General features: G+C 43.4%; 1 protein-coding gene across 1 annotated transcript in view; it reads left to right on the top strand.

Moving 5' to 3' along the window:
- Positions 1 to 15,499, top strand: part of PCNX2 (pecanex 2) — a 108,851-nt gene that overhangs the window by 4,521 nt on the left and 88,831 nt on the right. Inside the window, exons 2-9 of the mRNA XM_083605958.1 lie at positions 529 to 1,408; positions 3,032 to 3,231; positions 3,554 to 3,671; positions 5,083 to 5,119; positions 5,395 to 6,687; positions 7,760 to 7,910; positions 8,123 to 8,268; positions 9,813 to 9,906. Coding sequence (XP_083462084.1) covers positions 1,256 to 1,408; positions 3,032 to 3,231; positions 3,554 to 3,671; positions 5,083 to 5,119; positions 5,395 to 6,687; positions 7,760 to 7,910; positions 8,123 to 8,268; positions 9,813 to 9,906 — 2,192 coding nt within the window. The 5' untranslated portion in view covers positions 529 to 1,255. The remainder of the gene's footprint in view (positions 1 to 528; positions 1,409 to 3,031; positions 3,232 to 3,553; positions 3,672 to 5,082; positions 5,120 to 5,394; positions 6,688 to 7,759; positions 7,911 to 8,122; positions 8,269 to 9,812; positions 9,907 to 15,499) is intronic.

Here is a 15,499-nt window from a genome sequence, read left to right as displayed (position 1 = left end):
GGGGCAGAGAGAGGCCATTCCAAGACCTAGGAGAGAGGTAGGATAAGGGACCATGGAGAAAGTGGGAAGGTGAAGCAGTCACACTGATGATGGGACGAAGGGAAAGAATTCTTGTGAAGATGAAAAGCTAACAAGGGAAAATGTCTTGACAATAAAACTGAGCGTTCCCCAAAAGTCAACACAGCAGTAAAGAAAATAGTTAAATGACTTACATATTCTGAGTTATTTTGAAAGCAGTGGTAAAAGTTGTGTGTCAAAATACATAAGTGGGAGAAGCAATAAAATAGAATTTCTATCTTCCTCTCAAAACTGTTTTTTGCAGGTACATGTATCTAGAAAAGTTCTCCTATCGCACCCCCTAGTGGATATATTGTGAAGCACATAAAGCTTTCTCGGGCTGGAATGCTCACGTCTGCTTTGCACTGCGTCCACAGTACACATTCAGTGCAACCTTGAGATGCTTAACAGTAAGCATCACACAGAGGCAAGCTTGCATTCTAAATAATATTTAGCTTTTTATCTGTATAGATTCGTAAACGTATTTAGCAGAAAGAGGCCACCCTTCTCCTACTCCCGGGTCCCCAGATTCCACTGGACTTACAACCACCCACCATTCCCTGCCAGCAAGACCAATGATCAGAGACGGCAGCGCTTGCAATTTAGCCCCATCTGAAGTTAGGGCAAAGCTACCGATCCTCATTGGGAAGAGGCGGGGGAAAGACTGCGCTGGGAATGGAGGGGTGAACGACATCGGCTGCCCCCTGGAAACTAAACTTGGGAGGAACCGAAGGAGGGAAGGGCAGCGTGGCGCCCAAGAATCCTGGGAGTTGTAGTTCGCCCTCACGGAGCTCCTCTTCCCAGACCCCTTAGCAAACTACAGTTCAGGGGTCTGGTGTGAAATCTTCCAAAGCAGAGAGATCGGGAGTCCAGCCATGGAGAGCCGATGAGCGGCAGGAGAGCAGGACGCCGAGGAGAAAGGCAAAGGAGAAAACGGGCAGAAAGGAGCTGCGCGCCCAGCGTGGGAATCCCTCGCGCGTCAGAGCGGCCACGTACTGCGAAAGGCGTGGTGGGCGGAGCTTCCCATCTCAGGGACCGCTGGCATAGAGGGCGCCGCGGAGCATGATGGGAAAATCCTTCTAGCATCCGGCATGGAGGTCCTGGCGGCCGGCTCCAGGCAGCATCTCGGCGGCGGTGGCGGCCGGGACCAGCAACGACCAGGAGAGTGAGGCGGCGGTGGCGGCTTCCGGGGTCGGCCATGGTGTCCCAAGCCGTGCAGCTGCTCCGGCAGGGCGTGTGGGCGGCGCTCACCGGAGGCTGGTACCACGATCCGGAGCAGAGCAAGTTCACCAACAGCTGCCACCTCTATTTGTGGCTTTTCCTGCTCCTGCTGCCGATGGCGATGCACCTGGTGAGGAGGGAGCCGGCGGGGAGGGAGAGGCCCAGAGCCCCGGGGACAACGACCCGAGCCAGGTTCTGTGCGGACAAGGCGGCCCCGCAGCTCCCTTCCTGCGCCCGGGATGAGGGCCCGGAGAAAGCAGGGCTTCGGCTCAAGCCCGGGAAGTCCCGGTGGGCAGGTGGAGGCAGCACAGCATGGGGAAGAGAGAGAAGGATTATGGGGATTCAGAAGGTGTCCTATGAGAAAACTCTAGTGACGATCCTTCTCCCAGCTGGTGCTACAATAAAACTATGATTATGTGCATTCTAACAATATGCCAGTAAAATATTCATCCACTATTCTCCTATATTTCCCAAGGCTTATTCTCTCTTTTGATTTTGTTCTGCTATCGAGTATGTCGGGTGTGGGAACCTTTGGGTTGCTGGACTGCAACTCTCATAATCCCTGGACATCAGTTTTGCTTGCTGGGGCTGATGGGAGTTGTAGTTCAGCAATGTCTTGTTAGCCAAAGCTTCCCCAGCCCTGGACTAAGTGCTGAGTGGCTCTTTGGATCCTGACCAAAGTATCTGCAATTGTTGTATCTCTTGCCAGTCTGAAGAAAACATATATATATGGAGCATTCTAACACCCACACATCCCTGCAAGTAAGCCGATTTTTGTTGTTGTTTAGTCGTTTAGTCGTGTCCGACTCTTCGTGACCCCATGGACCAGAGCATGCCAGGCACTCCTGTCTTCCACTGCCTCCCGCAGTTTGGTCAGACTCATGTTTGTAGCTTCGAGAACACTGTCCAACCATCTCATCCTCTGTCATCCCCTCCTTCTTGTGCTCTCAATCTTTCCCAACATCAGGGTCTTTTCCAGGGAGTCTTCTCTTCTCATGAGGTGGCCAAAGTATTGGAGCCTCAGCTTCACAATCTGTCCTTCCAGTGAGCACTCAGGGCTGATTTCCTTAAGAATGGATGCGTTTGATCTTCTTGCAGTCCATTGGACTCTCAAGAGTCTCCTCCAGCACCATAATTCAAAAGCATCAATTCTTCGGCGATCCGCCTTCTTGATGGTCCAGCTTTCACTTCCATACATCACTACTGGGCAAACCATGGCTTTAACTATACGGACCTTAAGCCAATTTAGGTAGTGGTTAAGAAAATGAGCTAAGAGGTTCCTGCTCCGTGTCTCATATCAGCCACTGAATGGTCTTAGGCAAAGTAAAATCTCATCAGCCTCATTGCTCCTCCTACATCTGTAACATGAAAATGATTAGCAATGTTACTATACCTTACAACAGGGGTATCATATGTCATAACTGCTCCAGATGCTATTGGGACTCCAAGTCCCATCAGTCCCAGCCAGAATGGCCAGTGGCCAGTGATGATGGGAGTTGGAGTCCAACATCATCTGGAAGGCCACAGGTTATCCACCACTGCCTTACAGGGTTGTTGTAAAAATTACATTTCAAGCACTTAGGAAAAGCACCATGTAAATGCCAATAGTATTGTATAATTGTTAGGAGAACATTAGCAGGGTTATCAATAATCAGTCTTGTTACAAATTTAAATTGTCACACTGCAAGTAAATGAAATCTACTGGCAAACCAATGGATCAGTTGCATTAACTCTTCGTTATTCTTATGTTTAGGCATTCCCTCCCAATGCCATCACAGCCTTTGTCTACTGTAGTTCTGTGACTGTGCTTTTCACGATAATCAAAGTGGTCAGTTATCGCCTGCATCTTATGTTTGACAAAGGAGAAGTGATTCAACAAAAGGTCTCATGGAAAGAAGGAAAGCAAAATAAAGAAGGTAGAAGAGATAATGCAGTTCGGCATATGAATCTCAGGCAAGTTTTCTTCCTTACTGTGTAAGGTTATTCTTGGTGCCCTCTGAAATAATGAGGAGGCGTACATGTAGGGAAACAAGCTTGGGCATGCAAATAATTTACTGTGAGCAACTAGGCTTCCTGCCTTTGTCAGAAAATTATGGATGGTGCCAAGCAGCTGTTTAGGAGAGGGAAGGGAGGTAGATTAATCCCAGCAGAATCACTGATTGACTGCCAATTTTCTGACAGGCTGATTTGCACATATATTTGGAACAGGACTGGTGATGGTCATTGTGAGAAAAAGTCATCCCTGAATTCTTTGTTCTTTATTATTTTTGAATAGCAATAACATTGGGGACAGTTGTGCATTTGAAGAGCTCAAGCGTAATGGTTCAACACCAACCATCCACAGCAGCGTAAAAGTGCAGACTATACTCTCTCATCACTCTTCAGGAGTCCTGGTTAGTAAAGCTTTTTCTGCAATGCTGTTCCCTCTACATATGCCACTGGGTTTCTCTGACAATCAAAAATGTACTATGGGTTTTACTGTAAAAATAGTAGCATACCATCTCCTTTGCCTAGCAAAGCAAAATGCAAGATGGGATATCATTGTGCTCCAAGGTTTGCCATCCCTGCAGGCATCAGCTAGTGAAGCTGGGCAGGGAAATTCAGAGTGTTGTGGTGCCAGACCATCCATTTTGTTTTACTGCTGTACACATGACAGGGAAGGGGGAATGGTGGGGCTGGTGTATTTGGTGATACTCATATACAGTAGCTCCAGTAACATCTGGTTCTGGTCATCATTACCAATGCACATTTGAAAGGATCCTGTTTTAATTACTGTGTATTAATTGGATTGCATATTTTATTTGTGGATCTCTATATTTTAATGTTTTGATGGGTTTATTTTATTCTGTTATTTTAATTCTGGATGTCTATATTAATGCTGATGTAGTAGCCTTCCAAGTGGTTTACAAGTATAGAACCCTATGTTAGCATTAAGCAGTATATGAAATAATAATAATCATTCAGGGGCCAAAAATGCTAAAGAAGGAGAAGGAAATTTAAAGATTCAGAATTATTTTGTTCTCTCCCCTTGGCCCAAGATGTGATCAATGCTGAGTACTGTGATAGTGATAATGACTGTTAGTGAATGGGAGGAGAGGAAGGGGTCATTTGGGGTGAGTCTAGCACCTGCTTCCCTCTTCTGGGGCTCTAACAGGTCCACTTGCTTAGTTGCAGAAGACAATAGGGAAGCTTTTTTAGTGTGCACAACTCTATGTGAAGCAGACCCACTAGATTGTGGCAATAAAAAAAATATGAGGTGAGGTTTTACCCATTAAACCAGTGTGAGGGCATCCCTTGCTACATTTTCCTGTTCTGTACATGTACATGACACCAATGTTGGTCTCAGTGGGAAGCTAACTCGCATGGGTAGCAATTGTGTAGAGCTTTGAGATGGAGTCATGATTCAGATACATTTCAAATAACAACAGTAACAATATTCTCCAATTTACAGGTCTCAAGTATTCAGTTAGAGTTATTAGTATGTGTTTTTAAGTATTGCTTGCTGACTCTTGACATCTGAAAGGGAAAAAAACTTTCTTAACTTGTGAAATGTACTATGAACAAAATAATTAGTTGCAATACCACCACCACATCCTTCATTGAATGTAGAGTAATCACATAGCTTACCCTGAGACATCTATGAGATATTGGGTGCAATCCTTGTATTCTGTCTTTATTATTTCTGCCATTGATTTTAAGTGGGATATAGGTTATACTTAATATGATTTGCTAAAGTACTCTGTTTGAAATTATGCACATTTTAAATATAACATGTATCACATAATCCATTTGCTTCATTTTTAGGAGCTGCCAGCACAAGAAACGATTGAAGATCTGAAAGGTACCTTATAGATAATGTTTGTTGCTATTGTTAAAAGTGTTTTGCCCAAAAAACTGTACACCTCAGAGTTTAGAGCATGTTCCTAAAATAAATGGTGGCAGTGTAACTTGTAAATGTTTACTATTTATACTTTGTTTAGAGAGCATGTTAATGCCCCACTGAAAGCCATAGGACTTAAAGGCTTAGTTGTGTACTGCCCCATTGATTCTAGTGGGGATTTTCTGGACTGCCTAGCATGACAGAACTTCACATATGTTTGTGTCCCTTCTTATTAGGAGTAATGCTTCTGGAAGACCAGCCTGCCCTACCGGTTTCATCTACCTCACCCTGTGTCAAAGCAGATATTCTGTCTGCTTCTATGGCACTTATGTCAAGTTCTACCACATCAGCAATAGTGGCGAAGCCAAATGCCATGGAGACATTTATCAGCGCTGCAACCAGTGAAAAGGATGAGAAGGTGCAGCTTTCTAGTTATAGTGCAGTGGAGGATACGCCTCTTGATAAAGGTGTGGTTAAGAAATTGCCAAATCTTTCCTTGTCCCAGTATGACATTATAAAAGCTGGCATTTCCTTTGAGTCTTGGAGCACTGATAATTCAGTCATCATTTCTGAGCATCTAAGCAACCCAAAGTGTTTCCGGAGAGAAAAAGTGCTGGATGCGTCTGCTCAAGACATCACTACTACTAGTTGCCTGCAGTGTAATACCGTGGCAGCCAAGGGAGTGGATGGACCTCTGGAAAGTTCCTACCTTGATGACATGAAGGTTCACCTTGACGATTCGGAGAGCGAGGTAGCTGTTGCTCTCATTGACAATTCTCTCTCTGGAGATCCGCTTACACTACACGAACCGATTAAAATTGTGATCACTATGAGTAGCACCCAGAACTCAACCACCGACCTGGATGGCTCGCGTCATTTGCAAGTTTTGGGGGCTGAAATCGGATCCAGCTCGGATCCAGAGTCTGGTGTTGTCATGGCAGACCAGCACAGTAAGCAAAGCAGCGAAATGATGAGAATCCCCGTCATCACCTTTGAACTGTCTGATGACAGCGGAGGCCAGGCTTATCAAGAAGCGAGCGAAAGTTTGAGAACACCAGACAATTTAAACGTAGATGCCTCATCCAACCAGTGTTCGGGCTATGAATCTGGCGAACAGGACAATAATGCAAAAGAGGACGGTGACAACCCAACAGATAATCACGAAGAAGTAAGCACTTGCCCGGAGAATGCCTCTGAGAATGTAGAAGTCCTGACTTTACATTCCAAAGAAGGGCAGCAGAATTTGGGCGTACCCTCTTACAAAACAGCTCATGAGAAAAGGCACGCTCGCGTGCTCAGTGTGGACAGTGGGACCGATGTTTTTTTAAGTAAGAATTCCTCGGAGACAGTCAGTGATAAAGAGAAGCTTTTGCCAACCTCTAAATCTGACCTGGAAGCTAAAGAAGGACAGATGCCAAATGAATCTAATTTCTTGGAATTCGTCTCGCTGCTGGAATCCATTAACACCTCAAAGGCGACCGCGTCTGATGGCAAACCAGAGACTGCAAAAGATAAGCGGATAACTGGAGGTATGCTGCATGCTTTCAAAATTATGAGCCATCTCTGTACTTAAGGCATTTCTGAGCACTTGCATTAAGAGCAACTTGCCAGTCAAGGGATGGTAGCAGATAGCAATAAATAGTCCAGAATGTAAAGTGTGGTGTTTTTTAAAGCTGAAAATGGAGTACCATATGCTGTTGTGTGCCGTACAGAAGATTCTTAAACCACATACGAATGAGTTACACACAAAAGTCTGCAGTTTGTGTAATTGATGTTTTCATTGCATGTTATGATTTGTGTTGGATATTTTACAGTTATATGTAAACTGTTTTGAGGTCCCCTGTGGTGGAAATAGATGTACAAAATCTCTGAAACACTACATGAAATAGACAGTGCAATCCTGTGCTGCTTTGTCTAGCCACAGCCAGAGAGGTGTGTTAGCTAGTACCTTGGATTAGCTCCTATACCACAGTGTCTCCTTGTACTGGAACTTGTGCTGTGATTGCTCTGAAGTCAGCCCCACTAAGCCCTGAATAAATACGCTTACACTTATGGTGTAAGTGAAATTCAAAAAGCAAAAAAATGAGGGGGATGTTTATTTATGTTAGCGTTGCCTGCAGGTTCTAGTCATGGGTTATTTTGCCACGGACACAAATTCATGGAAGCATGAAGGAAAAGATGGCGGGTGATTTTAACCCCATATGTTATTATTTTTATTACTTTCACATCACTACCTATGTACATGGTGCTATATAGAAGTTTATAAGCCAGGATTGGGGGACATTTTTTTTTCTCTTTCAAAAGCCATGTTACTTTTCTCTTTCTCTCGGGCACGCGATTTCCCAGCTGTTTTTCTCCCTCCTTCCCATTCACATGAAACTAATCTGAGGGTCACAGGTAACTCACCTGACATAAACAGATCCTTGCCCCAACCTGTTCTGAATACTATATGACTTTGAAAAATTGTCTGCGAGACTGTAGTTGTTTTCATAGTTTGGGTGTCTCACTCCTCATCAAAAATACTCTTGCTCTCTCAAAAAGAGAAAGCATGAAAACAACACATTTCCAGTGTCTTGTATAAGTAGCCTTTCTATTTTTTAGATGGCTGCACAACAGAGAAAAAGGAAGAAACTCCAGAAATGGATAAAAACAGTGCACATGGATCTTCAAAGCAGGACAAGCCAGAGTTGCAAACTCAAGACTCTGGTAGTATTAATCCAACTGCCCCGGAGCCTATCAAGTTCACTGCTCAGTAAGAAGTTTCTTCTCCTCATTGACTGTGTCTGAATTGATTCATATCAGTTGCTTAGAGTGAGAATAATTAATTTCAGTGTCTCTATTTTGCTTTTGTGCCTAGTTACCAGAGCACCAGGCTCCTCGTTGACTGTGTCTGAAATGATTCATATTGGTTGCTTCCAGTGAGAATAATTAATTTCAGTGTCTCTATTTTGCTTTTGTGCCTAGTTACCAGAGCACCAGGCAAAGGCAGATCATTTACCGGGTTACTTCGCAGCAAGATAGTTCCCTCTTGCAAGTCATAAGTGGGCCTGAGGCTTCTATGCAAGAAGAGATGTCTGTGGATGCAATGCATGTCTTCATAGATGAAAATGGTAAGCTCCGTAGAGAACTTAGGAGAAAGGGAGAGGTATCTATGAATAAGGTTGCTTTATTTTTTTACAAAATGCATTCAATATTTATTGGATTGTAGGATGGTTATATAAGTACCTGGGCATGAGATCCACAGCCTTGTATGCAGAAGGAGTTCATACTCTGGGTGGATCGCTTAGATCACTGTATTCATATGCCCCAAACATACACACAGACTCACTAAGCCAAGTGGATTTTAGAACTTGAGTCTTGTCCACACTGGAGTTTCCCAAAAGGGAACACCTACTGGTATGAATGGGAAAGATGGAAGTTGCTTCTCATATGCTATTTAAATGCAGGCAGGTGTGGTCTAAAGGTAAAGGTACCCCTGCCCGTAGAGGCCAGACGTGTCCGACTCTAGGGTTGTGCGCCCATCTCACTTAAGAGGCCGGGGGCCAGCGCTGTCCGGAGACACTTCCGGGTCACGTGGCCAGCGTGACGAAGCTGCTCTGGCGAGCCAGCACCAGCACAGCACACGGAAACGCTGTTTACCTTCCCGCTAGAAAGCGGTACCTATTTATCTACTTGCACTTAATTGTGCTTTCGAACTGCTAGGTGGGCAGGAGCTGGGACCGAACGACGGGAGCTCACCCCGCCGCGGGGATTCAAACCGCCGACCATACGATCGGCAAGTCCTAGGCACTGAGGTTTTACCCACAGCGCCACCCGCGTCCCTAATACATTCTAATTCAAATTGGGGTAAGGAAATGAATTAGCAGCTGAATAACGCTGAAAGTCTGACAAACGGTCACTGCAAGTGGATTCCAGAGCTTCGTTGACTTTGGTGGTTCCCCAGCCAAAGTCTAGATGATTTGTGGAGTAGCAGATTGAATAGAGCATCAAGGCATCACCCCTGCTTCTTCACTACAGCAGACTCCCCCTTCCTTTTTCTCAGAACCTATAGTGTCTATTGGAGTGGACAGAAGGTAGATCAGGATCTTCTGGCAGATCTCTGGATTTGAAGCAGACAAGCAAAGATTTCTGTTTAATAATAACAACCACAAAATTACTTTCCTCCATCCTCCTCAATAATACTGCTAAAATGGGGAAAGTGAAGTGGGTAAGGATTGTGAGCTCCATTTTGTTCTGGTCCTCAAAACAAATTCTGGGAATAATTTATTGGATGTGTATATCATTTTCACCTGGCTCTGGTTACTGGATCTTAGTAACAAAATAGATTCCACAAGCCTGAAATCTGCCCCCCCCCCTAAATAAAATGGGAGGAGGCTGAGTAGTAGGCAGCTGTGGTATGACTTGCATCAAAGCATGCTTGCAGCCCAGAATGTTTAAAAGACTCTGCAACAGCTGTGGGTCATTGTAATGAAATTCCACCTTAAAGGAGTGTACAGGTCACTGGCAAAGATACCTTAGGGCAAGATCAATGCTTCCAGCAGGAGGATTGATCCACATGTTCCCTTCCAGTTCTCTTATTTTACAGTCTTAAAATTCAGTGTGTGAACAAATAATTACACCACTGAACTGACGGTGGCTTCTTCTTTTCTTAAAGGAGAAATTAGATCCTGTTACTTAAAGGCTGGCAGTCAGAAAGAAGGAAATATGCAAAATCCAGCACCCAACTATGATTGTATTTCTCATGCTCAGTAAGTAAACTCTTCTATTAGAATGTATTAAGCTGTTCCTTTTCACATTCCCATGGGTTGTGAAAGAATTATGCAGTGAACAAAAAGGCAACATGAGTACTTGAATCTGCATTTTAAAGCCATAGCATTTTACCCTGTATTTTTATGGCATTTTATGATTAATTATGATTAATTGTGCTTGTATATATTGCTGTGCAGGGCTTTGACATTTTATATGTGGGAGGTTTATACAAATTATTATAAATAAATAAATGAACGCCCTCAGGGCAATTTATGAAGACCTTAATAAAAGATAGTTCATGTTCTCAAGATTATAATCTAAAAGACATTGAATAGAAGGGAAAGGGTTTGGGAGAAGAAGGAGAAAAGCAAGCCCAGGCACTTGGTATTTTTTGTTTGTGGTACAGTGGCACCTCTGCTTATGAGTACCTCTGGTTACGTATCCTTTGGGATATGCATGCGGCAAACCCAGAAGTATTTTTCTGGGTTTCGCTGCATGTGCATGCACAGAAGTGCTCTACCGCGCCGCGCACATGTACAGAACAGGCACCTCCAGTTGCGAAAACCTCGGGATCTGACCGGAGCTCCGGAACAGATTCCATCCACAACTGGAGGTACCACTGTATTGTATATATAGGAGGAGTTAAAAAAGAAAGAAAGAACTGCATTTCATGATAAATGTATATTCCGGTAGCTGTTCTCAGATTTGCAGAACTGTATACTGGGAATATCATTTTTAGGAAATGAATGTAGAACATGGGGAGCTACATTACCACCAAAGCAGGCCATTGGTCTGTCATTCTCAATACTGTCTATATTGTAGCCTACTTTTCCTGGGAAAATGGATGAATACTTAACCAACTTTAACAAAGTAGACTTAAAACATGACTGTTTAAAGTGGTATGTTTGGATTTTTGAAACTTTCCCCCCAAAAAGCTCGACAACTTTCTTTGCCTGATTCCTACCCCCCAAAAGAAAATATGGCAACCCTACAGTCTCCTCATCAGCACACATGGTATATATATTCTGTTATATATGTTAAATGCCCTTTCTATTCATATTGACTGAGAGAGAGGGATAGGTCTTGCAGCATTCAGTGTATGGAGGAATTGCAGGGCAAAAGAACTTGTTTCGTAAGAACGTGAGAAAAGTCTTGCTGGGTGAAACCAAAGGCCTCCTTAGTATAGCTTCTTGTTCTTGCAATGATCAACCAGATGTCTATGGGAAGCCAAGAAGTAGGACATGAGCACAGCAACTCTCTCCCAACTCATGTTCCCCAGCAAGTGGTATTCAGAGGCATATTGCCTCTGACTGTGATGAGGTTATATAGGAAGATTTTCCACCAGCCTTTGCTCTGATAATTGGCTGGAGAAAATAATGCAGATTAGGTATATGAATTGAACAGCACCATCTTGTGTTTCCATAAATATACTCCTGCCAGTTTCTCACTCTTTTATTTGTTACATCCTCTTGATTTTCATCTGTCATTTACAGTATGAAAATGACGTATTTCAGGGCTATTTCTAGTTCCCTCAGTCTAGACAGAAGACATGTGGCCTCCTTGCTTACTTCCATGCAGGGCTGGCCTTAGACACATTTGTACCAGGTCACACATAGACTGGGGTTGTGGCCACGCAAGCCCGAGGGAGGAAAAACTACTTTTATGATGGGACTGTTTAACTGCGCAAAAAAATAATAATATTCTGCTGGCTTTATGTGTATGTCTGCCAGAAGTGAGAAAACTTGAGGCTGCTTTTCTGTAATGTTTGTATTCTGCATTCCCTTGAAAGCAACTCAGGGTTGTGTAAGATGCTGCTGTTATTGTAATTACTACTACATAATGATTTATTTCTATGCTGCCCTTCCTCCCTGGGAGCCTGGAGCAGCCAACAAGATGGAAAAATGCCTTGCATTCAGTAATAAACAGCATCCTAAAATACATAGATACGGTATATGAAATATTTAAAATCAGAAAAACATACAAAAGTGATACGAAACTGTTTGAAATCCCCACCAACGTTCATGTCTCCATAGGCTAGACAAACACCAAGTATTCACCTTAATTGTTAATTTGTGCAAACCTACTCACTGGGTAAATCAGATGAAAAGCCATTATTTAAATTGCAGGGGCAGCACATCCTGTTTTGTCATTTGAAGTGAAACTGCCCTGCCACTGCTGCTACCCCCCCCCCACCTACCTGCTCCTGCCACATCCACCACTAGTGGATCGGTGCCAAATTCAGGCAAGACATTGCCAATTTTGGGTGAGATCTCATGGGGCAGGCAGGGCACCCAGAGACATGCAGCCTGGGGGTGTTTCTGCCTCACCTTACCTAATGGCTGGTGAAATGCTCCCAGGGCAAATAGCAACTCAAAGTGGATGAGGATTTTCATTTGGATCAAGGGGGTTCTGGTAGAAAAGACTTGTCGAAGGTCATAAAAAGTCAGTGTGATTATAACAGAAGAGGATAGAATGTTGTGCCATTACTTTCACTGCTTTTCAGTCTAACCTACCTCATTTTGTTGTTGTGAGGACAAAATGAGATAATCTCATGCATGCCACCCTGTCTCCTTGGAAAGAGGATGGGATACAAATGGGAGATAGCCGCAGCCATCTTGTCATTCTTTCTCCTGCTACCACAGCAGCCACATAATTCACAAGCAAGTCACGATGGACGCAGCTATTCTATGTTGTCGATCGGTGATATCTGATCATCTGCTGGTGCTGCCTCTGACAGTGACAGCAATTGTACTTGAGCTTTCTTTACCAGGCAGACCTCCCAGTCTTTTCTTTTTTGCACACTCGCAGCCCTTACTTTGACTGGCCTTGTGACAACTTTATAATGTAAATTTCCCCATCACGCAGAGAGAATTCATTTGAAAGCCTCATGATTAATTTGTCGTGTTTGTTTTGAGGGCACGTTACTCTTTCCGGTAGAAGTCAAAGCCTACAGGCTACAAAGAATTAATTGCTGCAAAGAGAGATTCTCTGCAAGTGGCTAGGAGGAAGGTTAATTTTAAAACACTCTGCTAAAGCAAGTTCTTAAATACTGCAAAATACAAGTGTGTCTGGCCTCAGGCATGTGGAAGAGTTTCAGTCTAGTTGCTCTGTGCACTTGGTTTGGATTCATTCCCCAAAGTAACTAGCTGCAGAATGCTCTGTACTGTACAAAGGCATCTGTCTGAATACCTTAACGGTATCAGAGATCTCCTGGGCAATTACATCCATATCTGACAGTTTTCAACATCACAATGCTCTCCAAACTCTCTGCAAATGTACTCTGCACTCCAGGCTTTTTTGCTGGAACAGAAGCAGACATTATTGTAAAGTTCTTTAGCACTGAATGGCATCAAAAAAGCAGGCTTCGTCTCTCCTCAGCTACCAAGGTGATTTTAAATGACAGGGACATCCTTCAATTCTAGCAGTAAGCAGCCGATCCTTATTACTGATGCAGAGCGGATGCTGGCATTTGACAGGTTTCCACTGCTACGCAGCCACACACATTTTCACCAATACACAGTGAAACTCTGTGGGATTATGGGACATGGAGGTTTAATTATTAACGGCCAGCTAGGTGCCTCCAGGAGACGTTCACTCATAGCATTTTTATTCTTAAAATACACTTCTACACTGCAATCCAATGCAGATACATTTCACTAATTTAATCAGGGTTTATTCCCAAAAAAGCATATACAGAATTATAGCTTCAGTACCTTTGACTGTTGCTTAAAATGTCTGTTCCTATGATGTAAAAAAAAGGGTAAAGGACCCCTGGGTGGTTAAGTCCAGTCAAAGGCAACTATGGGGTTGTGACGCTCATCTTGCTTCAGTCCGAGGGAGCTGGCGTTTGTCCACAGACAGTTTTTCCGGGTCATGTGGCCAGCAGGACTAAATCACTTCTGGTGCAACGGGACACCGAAACCAGAACAGCGCACGGAAATGCCATTTAGCTTCCCATCGGAGCAGTATCTATTTATCTACTTGCACTTCGTGCTTTCAAACTGCTAGATTGGCAGGAGCCAGGACAGAGCAACAGGAGCTCACCCCGTTGTGTGGATTTGAACCAGTGATCTTCTGATCAGCAAAGCCCAAGGGGCTGTGGTCTAAACCATCTTTTCCTATGATGTATCTGATCCAAAAACTAGAGAGGAAGTAGGTGGAGCACATACAGCTCTGGGAGAGCAGGGACCACCCATCTATCTCCAGTGTCGAGAAACTTTCCATGCACACAAAGGAGATGTTTGCTCAGTATGTTTCCTGCATTTGAAGCAAACGGAGAAGGTACTGTGTCATTCTTTGTGCCCACTGGAACTGGAATTACAAATGGGCCAGGAGAGAACCCAGCCTAGCCTTCTCTTGCGCCTTTAGCATCCACTTGATTTGTGGAAATGATCAGCCAACGTTTTAGCCCTGCTCAGATCTGTAGATCTAGTTGCTTTTAAAGACACAGTTGATGTTGCTGGGCTTTTTTCTTTTTTAAAACAAGTTAGCAACCCTAACTATAACTGCTGTTTTTTAATAGATACCCTCTAGACGCATGAAACTCGCGTCATTGGTTGTGCTACAAATGAGTCCTCAGTGAAAGTTCAGCATAGAAAACTGGCTTGTACCAAGTGACTGCAGTGTTTCATCTTGTCCAGCAGCTCTCCAGGGTTCCAAACAGGAATCTTTTTCCATCCTTACCTGCAGAATCCAGGGATTGTACCTGGGTTCTTCTGCATCCAAGCACGTGTACCAGCCCAGAGCTACATCATGATGAAATCTAAGCTGTGACATAAGACTATTTCATGTTGGATATCTCCTTATGTTGTAGGAAAGCTCCTTTTAGGCTTAGCATTTAAAGCTTCAGAGCTCTTCTAAAAACTCTATTTCATTATTACTATGATAAACAGCCAGTTTTCCTTCCTCATTTATTTAGTCTTCGTTTCTGGCTTGGTACTTTCATGTGTCTCTTAGTATGGAAGTAAAAAATTCAGACAGCATTTATTCAAAAGTAATTGCTTAGAAATGATAAAGTAAAAAGAGTCTCCTTTCTGTAGTTAGTCTATCATGCCAAGATAATTTGAACTGTATCCGTTCTCTTCTCTCCCCCTCTCACAAATCAAACAACATATAATATATCCAATGTGGGATGTTCAGAGAAGGAGAAAAATGTTGCAGTTAGGTTTTATTGGCACTTGTTAATGCACTCAACAGCTGGCAATTTAGATCATGCCATAGAAGTCTACAGAAAAAGAAGAAAAGGAATGGGGGAAGCATTGCCGCATGGTGGCAGCAAATGTCTTTCAAGGAGCGACTATCTCTGCAGTGATCTAAACTCTGGTGCATCATTTAGATTAGAAGGTCATAAGGGAGGGACATCAATCTTCTGAAGAAACAGGAGGGGTCTCTCGAGAAAACAAAATGGCAAGAATTGTTATCATCTTCCTAATCTTGATCTATCTTTTGAAGTATTTTTCAGAGAGTGCTAGTAAGGTGATTGAAATTATTTGGGGTACAATCCTGAACACTTGCAGTTAACAAAGATACAATTTAACTGCACTTGAAGATATGTGTGTCTGTATATATAAAAATTATTTACACCCCACCTTT

The sequence above is a fragment of the Podarcis filfolensis genome, assembly GCF_964270895.1.
Source record: "Podarcis filfolensis genome assembly, chromosome: 3".
Lineage (NCBI taxonomy): Eukaryota > Metazoa > Chordata > Lepidosauria > Squamata > Lacertidae > Podarcis > Podarcis filfolensis.
This window is presented reverse-complemented; position numbering and strand designations above follow the sequence as displayed.